The sequence below is a fragment of the Carcharhinus amblyrhynchos genome, chromosome 5 (assembly GCF_965287045.1).
Source record: "Carcharhinus amblyrhynchos chromosome 5, sCarAmb.v2.hapA, whole genome shotgun sequence".
Classification (NCBI taxonomy): Eukaryota; Metazoa; Chordata; class Chondrichthyes; order Carcharhiniformes; family Carcharhinidae; genus Carcharhinus; species Carcharhinus amblyrhynchos.
Window position 1 is genome coordinate 101,369,647 of NC_137328.1, and position 15,907 is coordinate 101,385,553.

Consider the following 15,907-nt stretch of genomic DNA (forward strand, 5'->3'; position numbering starts at 1 on the left):
TAAGTAAACCATAAAGGAAGTTTTATTCCTGAAGCAATATTTACCATGTCTTACAAAATGTGAGAAAATTCCTTCATTTTATAATTTAACTGTATACTTCTCAAAGAAATAATAAATTTCTAACCAAATGTCAAGTTAAAACTACTACTAAAAATTACCGTAAAGCTTTAGGTGTTATTTTCACAATGCTAATGTTCCTTCTGCAAAAATAATTCTGCATTATAACATCTTACATATTTTTCTCAAACTTTGTCTTAATCTTTCATTGAATATATTGAACATGTATTTTTAAATAGGAAAAATTATTTAAAATATTTAGCTGTGTTGTAGATTTATGCACCATTCAACCGTTAGAGCACCTCCTCAACAATGGTATTTTTGTAACATTTACCAAAATTTGAAAACATTCATTTTATCAGTCTCCCAAATGTATTAACTTAAAAAGGTTCAATTTCCATTTTCCTACATCAGCTCCATTTATAAATGTCAAACCCTATAAATATGCTTTTATTTTCTTTTAGTCAAGCACCCCGTTAACAAATCTCCTCATTAATATGTAAATATAAAGTCAATCGGTCTTCTCTTTGACAGCGCTATGAATTCCGAGTACTGCACTGTGTAATCGGCTTTACTTAGGCTAGAATATTCATCATAAAAGTTGTCATGTAAGAAAAATTACACAAAATATACCATAATTGATATGACTGCTGTCTAGTTAATAGTCCTTTAATTGTCACCTAGAACATAGTAGTAGATTTACATCATGATGCTGAGAAGTCAAATCTACAATGCAATGTTTACGCGAAAACATGAAAAATTTTACTTAAGTTTGCATAATTTTTAATGCAACTTTTTGCTTTGCGCATTAATAATTATTTACTTCAGTAGCTTTACCAGCACTCGCAATAGTGCAAAGAAACATTTGTGTGGATGGTATCAGGACTGAGAAATTATCGTTATTGGTAAAGAGTGAACATGTTGGGACCTTTTTTCTTTAGAAAAAATAATTTAAAAGGAATCCTTTGGAATGATAAATGGATTGCAAAGTGTGGAGAAAAACAAAGAAAAGGAGTAAGCCATTCTGCTATTCAGTAAGATCATGGTTGGTCTGATCGTGGCCTCTCTTTATTGTTGATGCCAAAACATTGAACTAATTCAAGAGGCAGCTAGGGGCAAACGGGATCAAAGGTTATGGAGAGAAAACAGGATTAGGCTATTGAGTTGGACTATCAGCTATGATTGTGATGAATGCAGAGCTGGCTCCAAGGACTGAATGGCCTCTTCCTGCTCCTTTCTTCCTATGTTTTTATGTTTCCTGCTTGTTCCTGGAACTCGATTTCCTTGCAGATCAGAAAACTTCCCAATGGAGAGAACATTTTTCCCACTTGTAGGAGAATCCAAAACAGGGAACCTCAATAATTGATAGGCTAGATGCTCAGATCATTTCCACAAGTCGGCAGGTCTAAAACACAGGGCCACAATCTCAGAATAAGAGGTCAATTACTTAGGACCGAGATAAGGAGAAATTACTTCAGTCAAAGGATTGCAAATACTTTGCAATTTTCTACCCCAGAGGGTCATGGATGCTCCATCATTGAATACATTTTAGGCAGATCTTTGGTCACCCGGGGAAATAAGGAATATGAGGAATTAGCAGGAAAGTGAAGTTAAAGCCAGTGATCAGCCATGATTGTGCTCAGTGGCAGAGCAGGCTCGGCAGACCATGTGGTCAACTCCTGCTTGTAATTCTTTTCTACTTGTTCTTTGAAATATATTAAGAATGAATCCAATTGGAAAATGAGAAATTTCTTGACACAGAACTTGTTAAACGTGCAACAAGTTTGGCTCCCCTTCTATCTAGCTCATCATAGTCATTGTATCACCAGCCTTCTCTCCCCACCTTGACACCGTTACCTCAATTCCTCCAGGATCTAGGCTCGCCAACCCCCCATCCTCAATGCTATTTTTTGTTACTCTTTGACAAGGTCGTCCATTGACATGAGGTTAACTGCCTAACAGTCTGACTTGAACGGATTGCTAACAAAGTAGAGGTGGCCTACACTGATTACCAACACACTGTGCATCTAAACAAAAATCTCAGCTTATGCTGGCTAAATTCATAAAAGTTAAGTAAAATCTGGAGCAATGCATGCCATTCAAAATACTTAATTTTTTTATGGAGAACAATAGTCAAGTATTTTACATTTCTTTTGAGAAGGTTTGATTTTATGAACAGTTTACAGATTGCACAAACTATAAATCTCAAATAAAACACTACTAGCTGGGCAGAGAAGGTACAAAGCCCACAACATTGCTTTGCATGGCAAGGTAGCACAAATTGGAAACAAATAAACATGAATAGGATGGCAGGAAATTAACATGGAGGGAAATACATTTTGGAAAACAATACATACAGAAAGCAGGCCAACAGTTCAGTTCAATACAAAATCCTGCGTACTTAAAAAAAAACAATGTGACTCACTTAGGTCCACACACTGATTCCCTCCTGAAACAACTCTGCAGCTAAACCTCTCTCTCCTTTTCAATTAATTCAAGGGATGTGGGCATCACTGGACAAGCCAGCATTTATTGCCCATCTCTAATTGCCCTCAAATGGGTGGTGAGCTGTTCTCTTGAACTGCTGTAATCCATCTGGTGTCGGTACATCCACAGTGTTGTTAGGCAAAGAGTTCCAGGATTTTAAGAACATAAGAAGTAGGAGCAGGAGTAGGCCATCTAGCCCTTCGAGCCTGCCCCGCCATTCAATAAGATCATGGCTGATCTGTCGTGGCTCAGTTCCACATTCCCACCCTCTCCCCATAACCCTTAATCCCCTCTCTTATCAAAAACCCATCAACATGCGTCTTAAAAATATTTAGCGAGGCAGCCGCCACCACTTCAACGGGCAGAGAATTCCAGAGATTCACCACCCTTTGAGTGAAGAAGTTCCTCCTCAACTCCGTTCTAAACCGCACCCCCCCCCTTTATCTTGAGGCTGTGCCCCCTAGTCCTACTGTCCTTTCTGAGCGGGAAGAGTCTCTCCACCTCTATCCTGTCCATCCCATTCATCATCTTATACGTCTCAATGAGATCTCCCCTCATTTTTCTAAACTCTAACGAGTACAAGCCTAGTTTATTCAGCCTCTCCTCATAGCTCAACCCCCTCAACTCCAGTATCAGCCTAGTAAACCTCCTCTGCACTCCCTCCAAGGCCAAAATATCCTTGCGTAAGTGCAGCGACCAAAACTGCACACAGTACTCCAGATACGGCCTCACCAATGCCCTTTACAGCCGCAGCAAGACCTCCCTACTTTTATATTCAATCCCCCTCGCTATGAAGGCCAGCATCCCATTTGCCTTCCTGACCCCTGCTGCACCTGCAGGCTGGGTTTTTGCGACTCATGCACAAGGACCCCAAGGTCCCTCTGCACCGTCGCCTGCTGCAGTTTTTCACCCCGTAAGTAATAGTCCTTCCTACCATTATTCCTACCAAAGTGGACCACCTCGCACTTGCCAACATTAAATTCCATTTGCCAGTTCCTGGCCCATTCGCCCAGCCTATCTAGATCCTTCTGCAGACTCTCCACACCTTCCGCGCAATTTGCCGTTCCACCAATCTTGGTGTCATCAGCAAATTTCAACTCCATACACTCAGTTCCCTCCTCCAGATCATCTATATAAATGGTAAATAGCTGAGGCCCCAGCACCGACCCCTGGGGCACTCCACTAGTCACCAACCGCCAATCTGAATAGCACCCATTAACCCCCACTCTCTGCCTCCCATTTGACAACCAATCCTCTATCCACGCTAACACCCTACCCCCAACTCCATGCCCCCTTACCTTCTGCAATAACCTCTTGTGAGGTACCTTGTCAAACGCCTTCTGAAAATCAAGACAGGCCACATCCACCAGCTCTCCTCTATCCACCGCCCTAGACACATCCTCATAGAACTCCAATAAATTTGTCAGACACGACTTCCCCTTAACGAAACCGTGCTGCGTCTGCTCTATCAAGCAATTCCCCTCAAGATGCCTTGCTATTTCCTCCTTGATGACGGATTCTAACATTTTACCTACCACAGACGTTAAACTAACCGGCCTATAATTCCCTGCCTTTTGCCTGCCACCCTTCTTAAACAACGGCGTAACATTAGCCTTTTTCCAATCTTCCGGCACTTCCCCGGAATCCAGCGACGTTTGGAAAATAACCACCAAGGCATCCACTATCACCTCCGCCATTTCTTTCAGAACCCTCGGATGCATTCCATCCAGTCCTGGGGACTTGTCCACAATCAGTCCCTCCAGTCTGTCGAGCACCGCCTCTCTAGTAGCAATAACATCATTGAGACCCTCCAGTCCTACCACCTTTCCATCGCTAACACCCGGCAAATTATTCACATCCTCCTCCGTGAAGACCGAAACAAAAAAGTTATTCAAGACCTCAGCCATTTCCCCATCCCCTACCACTAAGTCCCCCCCTCTCATCCTCTAAGGGTCCAACGTTCACCCTAGCCAGCCTCTTCCTTTTTATATATTTATAAAAACTTGACCCAGTGACAGTGAAGAAATGGTGATATCGTTCCAATTCAGAATGATGAATGGTTTGGAGGGGAAACTTGGAGGTGATGGTATTCCTATATACCTGCTGCCCTTGCCCCTCTAAATGGTAGTGGTCATGGGTTTGAAAAGATGTTGTCTAAAGAAGCATTGTTGAGGTCTTTTCATGCTGCGACTGTGCATTGGCATCTCTTCCACAAACATTCACTCCCTCTACCACCAATCAAGCCTATTGCTTGGTTCTGGATGCTTTCAAGCTTCTTACATTGATGGAGCTGCACTCATCTAGGCAAGTGCACAGTATTCTGCCTTATTGATGGTGGACAGGCTTTGGGGAGTCAGGTGGTGATTTACGCACTGCAGGTTTTCTAGCTCTTGTAACCACTGTTTGATATGACTGGTCCAGTTAAGTTTCTGGTGAAGGGAAACCCCCAGGATGTTGATAATGGGAGATTCAGCAATGGTAATGCCATTGAATGTCAAAGGGCGATGGTTAGAAACTCTATTGTCATAGATGGCCATTGTCTGGCACGAGGCAATAGTCTGCCAGACTTTTCAAACCCGTTTCTCACCAAGCTTTTGTCATCCATTCTTGGCTCCAAAGTCCTCCCTCTCCCCCCATCTTAAGACTCTGCCAAATGCCATAGAATATTTTTTGAATATTAAAGGAAGAATGCAAATATAAACTGATGTTTTAATATAAATTGCTGAAGAGGAAGTTAAGCATTAATATGTCACTAATTGGGTCACTACCTGGAAAATAATCTAAACAACAAAGAACAACCCAGCACGGGAAACAGGCCCTTCGGCCCAACGAGCCCGCGCCGCCGCATCACCCTACACCTATTCTACCCTGCATGTCTACGAATGGGACCCTACTCAGTCAGATTCAGGGAAGAAATAGTGTCAATTTGGTGGAAACCGATTAGCCTAAGAGCACATCTTTGGGGTGTGGGAGGAAACCGGAGCGCCCGGAGGAAACCCACGCAACCACAGGGAGAATGCGCAAACTCCCACAGACACAGGCCCAAATCCATGTATCTGCACAGCTAGCAGTGCTAGTCACTGAGCTGTTGTGGCGCCCGTCTATCGGTCCAGGATCAAGCACACACACCGACATGAAGTACTAGGCCACTCCTGGACTTCCAAGAGCAGCCCACGCACGACCCGCCGTGTGCATGCCCCTCGCTTGACACGAGGTGGACCTCCACCTGTGGAATAAAGACAAAAAATATTAATCATACAGCCTGCCCTTCCGGTGTCTCCCGAGGTTTAACCCTATTTAATAGCCCCTACCATATCCCTCCATTCTCGTTTCACTCATGTGCCTATCTAACTGCATCTTAAACGAGTCCAACATTCCTGCCTCCACCACCCTACTCGGTAGCGCATTCCAGACCCCCACAACTCTCTGCGTAAAGAACCTTCCTCTTACCTCCAAATTATACCTCCCCCCCCTCACCCTTAAGTGATGACCTCTTGTGTTCGTACCCAGTCTAGGGAGCAGTCTCTCACTATTAACTCTATCTATTCCCTTCAGTATCTTATATACCTCTATCATGTCCCCTCTCAATCTCCGTCTTTCCAAGGAGAATAGCCCCAGTCTCTTCAATCTCTCCTCGTAACCCAGTCCCCCCATGCCAGGCAACATCCTGGTAAACCTCCTCTGCACCCTTTCCAGAGACTCCACGTCCTTCCGGTAATAAGGTGACCAGAACTGGACGCAGTACTCCAAATGCGGTCTAACCAACGTTCTGTATAACTGAAGCATTAGACGGCAGCTTTTATACTCTAAGCCCCTTCCTATAAAGGCTAACATCCCATAAGCCTTCCTAACAACGTTCTCCACTTGTGACGCAACCTTCATGGATTTGTGAACCTGCACTCCCAGGTCCCTCTGTACGTCTATACTCCTAATCGGCCTACCTTTTATCACATAGCTCCTCTCTGCATTATTCCGTCCAAAATGCATCACCTCGCGTTTGTCAGGATTAAATGCCATCTGCCACCTATCTGCCCACTGCACCAACCTATCTATATCCTGTTGTATCACCTGACAATCCAGTTCCGTACCCGCCAACCCTGCCATCTTGGTGTCATCAGCAAACTTGCTGATCACTCCCGCTCAAAAAAGACAGTAGGACTAGGGGGCACAGCCTCAAGATAAAGGGGAGGCGGTTTAGAACGGAGTTGAGGAGGAACTTCTTCACTCAAAGGGTGGTGAATCTCTGGAATTCTCTGCCCGTTGAAGTGGTGGAGGCTGCCTCGCTAAATATTTTTAAGACGTGGGTTGATGGGTTCTTGATAAGAGAGGGGATTAAGGGTTATGGGGAGAGGGCGGGAAAGTGGAACGGAGCCACAACAGATCAGCCATGATCTTATTGAATGGCGGGGCAGGCTCGAAGGGCTAGATGGCCTACTCCTGCTCCTATTTCTTATGTTCTTATGTTCTTATGTTCACCTACGCCCTCTTCTAAGTCATTTATGTAGACTACAAAGAGGAGGGGTCCCAGTACCGAGCCCTGCGGCACACCACTGGTCACTGGCCTCCAGCCCGACAAGGTACCCTCCACAACTACCCTCTGTCTCCTATTGCCCAGCCAGTTCTCAATCCACCTAGCTACCTGGCCTCGTATCCCATGCGCCTTAACCTTTTCTACCAGCCTACCGTGAGGGACTTTGTCAAACGCCTTACTGAAATCCATATAGATGACATCAACGGCTCTCCCATCGTCAACCGTTTTTGTCACCTCCTCAAAAAATTCCACCAGATTCGTAAGGCAAGACCTCCCTCTAACAAAGCCATGTTGCGTATCCCTAATCAGATCGCAACGCTCCAAATGCTCATACATCCTACCCCTAAGTATTTTTTCCATTAACTTCCCTACCACCGACGTCAAACTCACCGGCCTATAATTCCCAGGGTTATCCCTACTACCTTTTTTGAACAACGGGACCACATTTGCTACCCTCCAGTCTTCTGGGACCTCACCAGTGTCCAAAGAAGAGACAAAGATGTGCGCCAGAGGCCCAGCAATTTCATCTTTCGCCTCCCTAAGCAGCCTGGGATAAATACCATCAGGCCCCGGAGCTTTATCCGTCCTTACGCTACCTAAAAGCCCTAGCACTTCCTCTCTTGTAATAACTATATCCTGCAACTGAACCTCCGCTCCCTCCAAGAGACCGCACGATTCCGAACCCCTCTCCTTCGTGAATACCGACGCAAAGTATTCATTCAGGAGCTCCCCCATTCCCTCCGACTCAATACACAACTCTCCACTCTTGTCCCTAAGAGGACCAATTTTCCCTCTAACTACTCTCTTGCCTCTAATATAGGAATAAAATGCCTTAGGATTATCCTTAATCCTACCAGCCAAAGCCATCTCATGCCCTCTCTTCGCCCTTCTAATTCCCCTTTTTAGCTCCCTCCTACTCTCTCTATATTCCTCCAGCGCACACTCCGTACCCATTTGTTTTGACCTAACATACGCCTCCCTCTTCTTCCTGACCAAGTCTTCAATATCCCCCGTAATCCACGGATCTCTAATCCTACCTTTCCCATCCTTTCGCTTAACCGGAACATACCTCCCCTGCAACCATTTCATTTTGTCCCTAAAAGCCTCCCACTTGCCAACCGTGGACTTGCCAGCTAACAGTCCCTCCCAGTCAGTTTGCTGCAGCTCCCTCCTAATCCTGCCATAGCTCGCCTTTCCCCAGTTCAGCACATTCCCGTTTGGACGGCACTCGTCCCTTTCCATTTTTATCCTAAAGTAGACGGACTTGTGGTCACTGTTCGCCACATGTTCGCCTACCTCTACCTCACCCACCTGCCCCGGCTCGTTTCCCAACACTAAATCCAGTATAGCCCCTCCCCTAGTCGGGCAAGTTACATACTGTTCTAGCGACCCTTCCATAACACATTTCACAAACTCCTCTCCCTCCGTACCCCCAGCTATAGGCCCCCTCCAATTCACTCCGGGAAAATTAAAATCACCCACTACAACCACTCTATTCTTCCTGCACCTGTCCAAAATGCCCCTGCAAATTCCCTCCTCCACTGACTTTGGGCTGTTGGGTGGCCTATAGTACACCCCTAGCAATGTGATCTCTTCCTTTTTATTCCTCAACTCCACCCACAGCGACTCAATCCCTATCTCTTCCATATCGCCCTCCCTCTGCACTACTGTGATGTTTTCCTTGACTAACAGTGCCACCCCTCCACCTCTCTTCAACCCTCCTCTGTCACACCTAAAACACCTGTACCCAGGAACATTCAGCTGCCAGTCCTGCCCTTCCCGTAACCACGTCTCCGTTACAGCCACCACATCCAACTGCCTCACAAACATCAAGGCCCTAAGCTCATCCGTTTTCCCTGCCACACTCCTAGCATTGAAACAGACACAGTTCAACCCACAAGCGTCCCTCGGAACCACCTTCTCCCTTATAATTTTCCTTTCACCCGTCTCTCTCCCAGCCACCTCCCCACCCCCCCCCCTCCCTATTAGTTTAAATCATTCCTGAACACCCCAGCTAACCTCCCTGCTAAGACACTAGTCCCCCTCCCGTTCAAATCCTCCCCACCCCTCCTGTACAATTGCCTTTCTCTCCTAAACACCTCCCAGTGATCCACATAAGTAAACCCCTCTACCCTACACCAGTCCCTCAACCATGCATTCAACTGCATGATCTCGTCATTCTTAGCCCTGCTCGTACTGGGCAGCAACCCAGACAGTGCCACCCTAGAGGTCCTGCTCTTTAGTTTGGCCCCCAACTCCCTAAATTGCCTACAGACCTCTCCCCTACTCCTCCTTCCTATATCCCCCTCCCCTACGTGTACTATGACCTCTGCCTGGGTCCCCTCCCCTTTCAAAATTCCCTCTACCCTTTCCATTATATCTTTTACCCCTGCTCCAGGGAGGCAGACCACCATCCTGGAGTCGCGCCCTTGCCCACAGAACCTCCTATCAATCCCTCGGACCCTCCCATCCCCTACCACTATCACCTTACCAGCCCCCTTCTGTCCCTCTAAGTCAGTCTCCCCTTCCTTCCTATTTTTCTGTGCCCCTGCCGACGACCCTTGGGGGGCCTCCGGGGAGGCCGGGGGACCCTGACTACTCTTCTTCTTCCTCTTTCCCCTCCTAACAGTCGTCCATCCTCCCTTCTCTTCAGCCCTTGAGACCTCCTCCTGCTCATGTTTCCCAGCCATTATCTCCTCGTTCTCCCTGACTAGAAACGCATCTTCCAGTCGCCCTTCGAGTTGCCTGACCCGGGCCCTCAATCGCTGCAGTTCTAAACATTTACTGCAGATGTGTACCTTGGGTAGAGCATTTCAACCATCTATTCCAGAAACCATCCAATTCTAATTTCATTACAAATAAATGGAATAAAAAATTGATAGCTTTTATGAACGTTTGGTGATCACTCCACCAGTGTAACATCTGGCAGCCAAGACAGAAATCTATTTCGTCAAGTCTAAATAGTACAAGGCAGTAAGTAATAAAATAAGTTATGTTGTCCAAGAAACCTGCAAACCTGCATGCATTCTATTCTGGCTTCTTCTGTATTCCCAATTGGAATTGGTCCATCAGTGAAAGTCATGGCTTCAGCTCCTAAGCTCCAGTTCTGGAATTCCCTCCCTACACCTTGCATGCCCATCGACCTGTCTTTCCTTCTTTAAGACACACCTTAAAACATACTTCTTTGCTTAAACTCTTATTCATTTGACCCAACGTCTCTATGTGGCTCAGTATATTTGGTTTTATAATGTTCCTGTGAAGCACCTTGGGATGTTTCTCTACATTAAAGGTGCTACAGAAATATAAATTGTTACAAGTTGATTTGGTGTAATGTTAAAATTGTCAAGCTGCATCTGGACCACTGCTTTCAGCTCCAACTAACACAACATCATCCAGACACAGTGAGATGGTTATCCAAACTCGGGAGCGAGATGAGAACATTTTGATAAGCTAGAGATCTGTGATGTTATACATGTACACTTAATTGGATAGATAAAGGAAACTCTGAACAAAAAAGGTCCAAGATAAGGTTTGGTGAGCAAAGGTGAGTGTGGACGTGGAACCTATAAGATGTATCTATTTGGAATTTTCTTCAGTAATACAATTCCAGATTGACAATTTCAGCCATTAAGTCACAAGATACATTTTTGGTTAATACATAACTGATAGTAAAATACGTCAGTTTGCTCTGGAAATTTCAAAAATATTTTAGAAACATGTTAACTTTACAAGAATGGATGATAGGAAGGACGATCAAATGTAATACATGAATCATTCAATTGAACATGGTGTTTCCAATAAAATAACTTATTAAGTTTGCAATATGTTACTCAAAACCAATGACAGGACTGAAGCTCAATTTAACCCTTGTATTAACATTCATAACAAATTCAACATATAATTTCTAGTCTTTTTCTTTGCCTTATGCTTCTCAGAAGCATTTCCAAACGTAGGCAATTAATTGGTTTTGCAAACACATCAGCAGATGAAGCAATGAACATAAGAACATGAGAACATAAGAAGTAGGAGCAGGAATAGGCCATCTAGCCCCTTGAGCCTGCCCCGCCATTCAATAAGATCATGGCTGATCTGAAGTGGCTCAGTTCCACCTTCCCGCTTTCTCCCCATAACCCTTAATTCCCTTGCCGACCAAAAACCTACCTACCCGTGTCTTAAATGTAGTTAGCTAGGTAGCCTCCACCACTTCAACGGGCAGAGAATTCCAGAGATTCACCACCCTTTGAGTGAAGAAGTTCCTCCTCAACTCCGTTCTAAACTGCACCCCCCCCCTCCCCATCTTGAGGCTGTGCCCTCTAGTCCTGTTGTCCTTTGAGCAGGAAGGATCTCTCTACCTCTACCCTATCCATCCCTTTCATTATCTTATACGTCTCAATAAGATCCCCCCTCATCCTTCTAAACTCCAACGGGTACAGACCCAGTCTATTTAGTCTCTCTTCATAGTCCAACCCCTTCATCTCCTGTATCAGCCTAGTGAACCTCCTCTACAGTCCCTCCAAAGCTAAAATATCCTTGTGCAAGTGTGGCGACCAAAACTGCACACAGTACGCCAGCTGCGGCCTCACCAATGCCCTGTACAGTTGCAGCAAGACCTCCCTGCTTTTATATTCTATCCCCCTCGCTATAAAGGCCAGCATCCCATTTGCCGCCTTGATCACCTGCTGCACCTGCAGACTGGGTTTTTGCGACTCATGCACAAGGACCTCCAGGTCCCTCTGCACCGTAGCATGCTGCAGCTTTTCGCCCGTTAAATAGTAATCCCTCCTACTATTATTCTTGTCAACGTGGATAACCTCACACTTGCTAACATTGTACTCCGTCTGCCAGGTCCTTGCCCACTCGCTCAGCTTATCTAGATCCCTCTGCAGACTTTCCACACCCTCCGCACAATTTGCTTTTCCACTCATCTTTGTGTCATCAGCAAATTTCGTCACCCTACACTCAGCCCCCTCCTCCAGTTCATCTATATAAATGGTAAATAGCTCAGGCCCCAGCACCGATCCCTGCGGCACTCCACTAGTTACCAACCGCCAATCAGAATAGCACCCATTGATACCTACTCTCTGCCTCCAATTAGACAACCAATCCTCTATCCACGCTAACACCTTACCCCCAACTCCACGCTCCCTAAACTTCTGAAACAACCTTTTGTGTGGCAAAAAAGGACAGAATTTTTTCCAAGCATAATACCCACCTCTTTCCATGGGCTTAGAAACTGTGTCCTTGCATAGCGAGTGAGCATGTTGATTATAACGACCTGTCCCCACTCCTCCACATCTACCAACAGGTTACACAGCTTGCGGTAATTCTTGTGAATCAAGTCAATTCGCTCAGGGCAGACCTCTTCAAATGACATTACAACACTTCCAGCTACTAGCTGTAAGCAGACAACACAAAACAACATGAGTAAAGTGAAACTCAAATCAACTTGTAGAAGTTGATTATTCTCTGGAGCAACATCATTACTGTCAGTGCAAAAATGTTCAAAGAGCTTTTCTCCAGAGTCTTTATCTAATTCCACAAACAGGACAACTTATTACACAAAAAAAAGGATATATAAATTACTTTACAAAATTAACTTCATCATTTGCCTTTTTTTTAAAAACATAACTGCCAACTTGAAACATCAATCTCATTTTAACAAAGCATTAACGCCAACACAAAAAAGAGTCTACGACATGAAGTGATTACTAAGGGTAGCCAGCATGAATTTGTGAAAGACATCATGCTTGACTAATCTAACTGTATTTTTTGATGAAGTAGAGAGAAAGTTGACGAAGGGGATGCAGCAGATGCTGTCTATATAGAGCAAAGGTCGTAAATTTGAGATTACAAGAAGAAGTCAGAATGAATTTTTTCCCCCCAATAAAGGGCAATTCGAATATGGAATGCAGTACCACTTCATTATTTCATACTATCCAAGCCAAATCAACTGCAGCATTCGAGAAGATTAAATAAGGAAAAAGTGAAGACATGGAAATGTACAATGAAAGCGCTAAGAAACTGAATTAAAGGAGATTTGGCACGGAGCAAGATCCTGCATGGGTAAACTGGGCCAAATAGCCGCCTTCCATGCTGAAAGCTCCGAGGTTCATTTCTGGACAAGAATGGCTAAAATTACATTCAGATAGCCTGTTGTGGTGCACACAAAAGATAAAAATCATAGAATGGTTCCAGCACAAAAGAAAACAATTTGGCTTGTCTGGCCTACCATGTAATGCTGGTTTTCTGAAGGAGCAATTTGTCTAGTGCCAATCCCCTTCCTTATCCTCATAAGTGTTCTGATAAACCTTTCTCCCTTCTAAGCATGTGCAGATTTTGGACAGGGCTTCAGTCTGCATGAGTGTCCTGCAAGCTGCGAGGAGTTCTTTTTTTTTATTATTTACTACTGTTTTGTTAAACTTCATTATTTATTTATATAACGATGATCTTTTACTTTTTTGTGGATTCAAGTTACCACATTTCTGGTGACGAGGAAGAAATGGAGGAGAAAAAAAACATTTTTCTTTGCTTAGCACAGCAACACAGGATTGCATATAGTGAGTGGGCAGAGTATGTGGTGAGACTGAAGCATTTCTTTTTAGCAAGTGGAATAAAAATTGCAGCAAAGCAGCGCTCAATTCTCCCAAGCATGTGGAGCAAGGGCTTAACAGTTGATGGGGAATCCAGCCATGCCACGGAAACCTGGGACGATTTCATTTGAAGATGCAGTCGCTCTGGTCCAGAATCACCAGAATCCAAATCCCTCAGTGATTCTTCCAAGAGTTAAATTTCGTAGTCGTTTTCCTAAAGCGGGTCAATCTATAGCTAACTTTGTGGCAGGATCAGGACAGCTTTCTGAACACTGATTTCAGAACATTTTAGAAGATATGTTCAGATATGTGCTTCCAACTACTTGGAACATTAAATGACCATCAAAAAGGTAGGTTGAAGCCTTATGTGAGGTAAAAAAAGGTGAGTTAAGTATGCAGGATGGCTGCACAGTGTCAAGAGTAGTCATTCCATTCCCTGGTCATTTGTAAGTTACGGATAAAATTCATGAAGGTTCATCCAGATGCCACTTGAATAAAGAATTTAGCCACGTCCTATGTTGGTGGCTGAATATGGATCTGGATTTGGAGAACAGGGTGAAGCCCTATTTGACATATGAGAAATACCAGAAGATGATGTCACTAGCACCACTTCATCCTTGTGAATGGCCTCATTTGCTGTGGTCCAGACTGCATGTGGACTTTGTGGGACCTCTAACGTTTGTCTGTCATAGACATGTATTTGAAATAGTTGGAAGCACATGAGTAATGTTACAGCCCGCGTGACAGAGAAGTTACGTCAAATATTTGCAATGCATGCGTTAGCAGATTCGCTTGTTTCAGTTAATGGCACTATGTTTATAAGTGAGTTGTTTCAGGAATTAATAGTTAAAAAGGTAGACACCATGTACATACTATATCATTTCATCTAGCTTCAAATGGAAGCTGTTCAAACTTTGAAAGAGGGATTGAAGAGAATGGCAGGTGATATTTTTAAGAACAAAGCTCTCAAGATTTTTATTCCAGAATCATACCATGCCACAATCCACCACAGGGCTCTCTCCTATGGAATTGTTGTTTGGTAGAAGGCAAAAGTCTCATCTGGATTGGTTTTGTCCAGATCTCAGTGAAAATGAGACAAGAGAAACAGGAGGAGAGACAACTTCCATTGCAGAGAGGTGCAATTCAAACCAGATGATCAGGTTTACATCAGAAACTTTGGTAGTAACCATAAGTGGTTACTGAGAATAATTTTAAACCAAAGTGATCCAGTTTCCTGGGTCGTGAGACAGCAAAATGGAAGGGTTGTTCCCAGGCACCAAGACCATATTTGCCTGAGGTAGGAATATTTTCAGAGTCAGCAAGTATTATAGCTAACATGGCTGAAGGTAATACTGCTGTGACCATTCACCAGATACTGATCCAATTCCACTTTGAAAGCCTCCACCATGTTCTCATAAGAACATAAGAACGTAAGAAATAGGAGCAAGAGTAGGCCATCCAGCCCTTCGAGCCTGCCCCGCCATTCAATAAGATCATGGCTGATCTGTCGCTGCTCAGTTCCACTTTCCCGCCCTCTCCCCATAACCCTTAATCCCCTCTCTTATCAAAAACCCATCAACCCGCGTCTTAAAAATATTTAGCGAGGCAGCCTCCACCACTTCAATGGGCAGAGAATTCCAGAGATTCACCACCCTTTGAGTGAAGAAGTTCCTCCTCAACTCCGTTCTAAACCGCACCCCCCCCCCCTTTTATCTTGAGGCTGTGCCCCCTAGTCCTACTGTCTTTTCTGAGCGGGAAGAGTCTCTCCACCTCTATTCTATCCATCCCACTCATCATCTTATACGTCTCAATGAGATCTCCCCTCATTCTTCTAAACTCCAACGAGTACAAGCCTAGTTTATTCAGCCTCTCCTCATAGCTCAACCCCCTCAACTCCGGTATCAGCCTAGTAAACCTCCTCTGCACTCCCTCCAAGGCCAAAATATCTTTGCGCAGGTGCGGCGCCCAAAACTGCACACAGTACTCCAGCTGCGGCCTCACCAATGCCCTATACAGCTGCAGCAAGACCTCCCTCAGGTAGTGTATTCCAGATCTGAAGGACTTGCTGTGTCAAAACTCTTTTCCTCATGTTGCAAATGCTTCTTTTTGCCAATTAGCTTAAATTGATGTCTTTTTGTTCTCTATGCTTCCCTCAATGGGATTGGTTCGCCCCATCTGCTCTATTCAGACCCCTTATGAGTTTGAGTAACTCCATCAAATCTGCCCTCAACCTTTATCAAGG

The 15,907-nt window shown here is 44.6% G+C and overlaps 1 protein-coding gene across 4 annotated transcripts in view; it reads right to left on the bottom strand.

The window, feature by feature from the left end:
• The window catches only part of ap3b1a (adaptor related protein complex 3 subunit beta 1a), a 257,978-nt gene that overhangs the window by 161,145 nt on the left and 80,926 nt on the right, over positions 1–15,907 (bottom strand). For all 4 annotated transcript variants that reach the window (XM_080189336.1, XM_080189334.1, XM_080189335.1 and 1 more), the window contains exon 7: positions 12,288–12,470. In XM_080189336.1, coding sequence (XP_080045462.1) covers positions 12,288–12,470 — 183 coding nt within the window. The remainder of the gene's footprint in view (positions 1–12,287; positions 12,471–15,907) is intronic.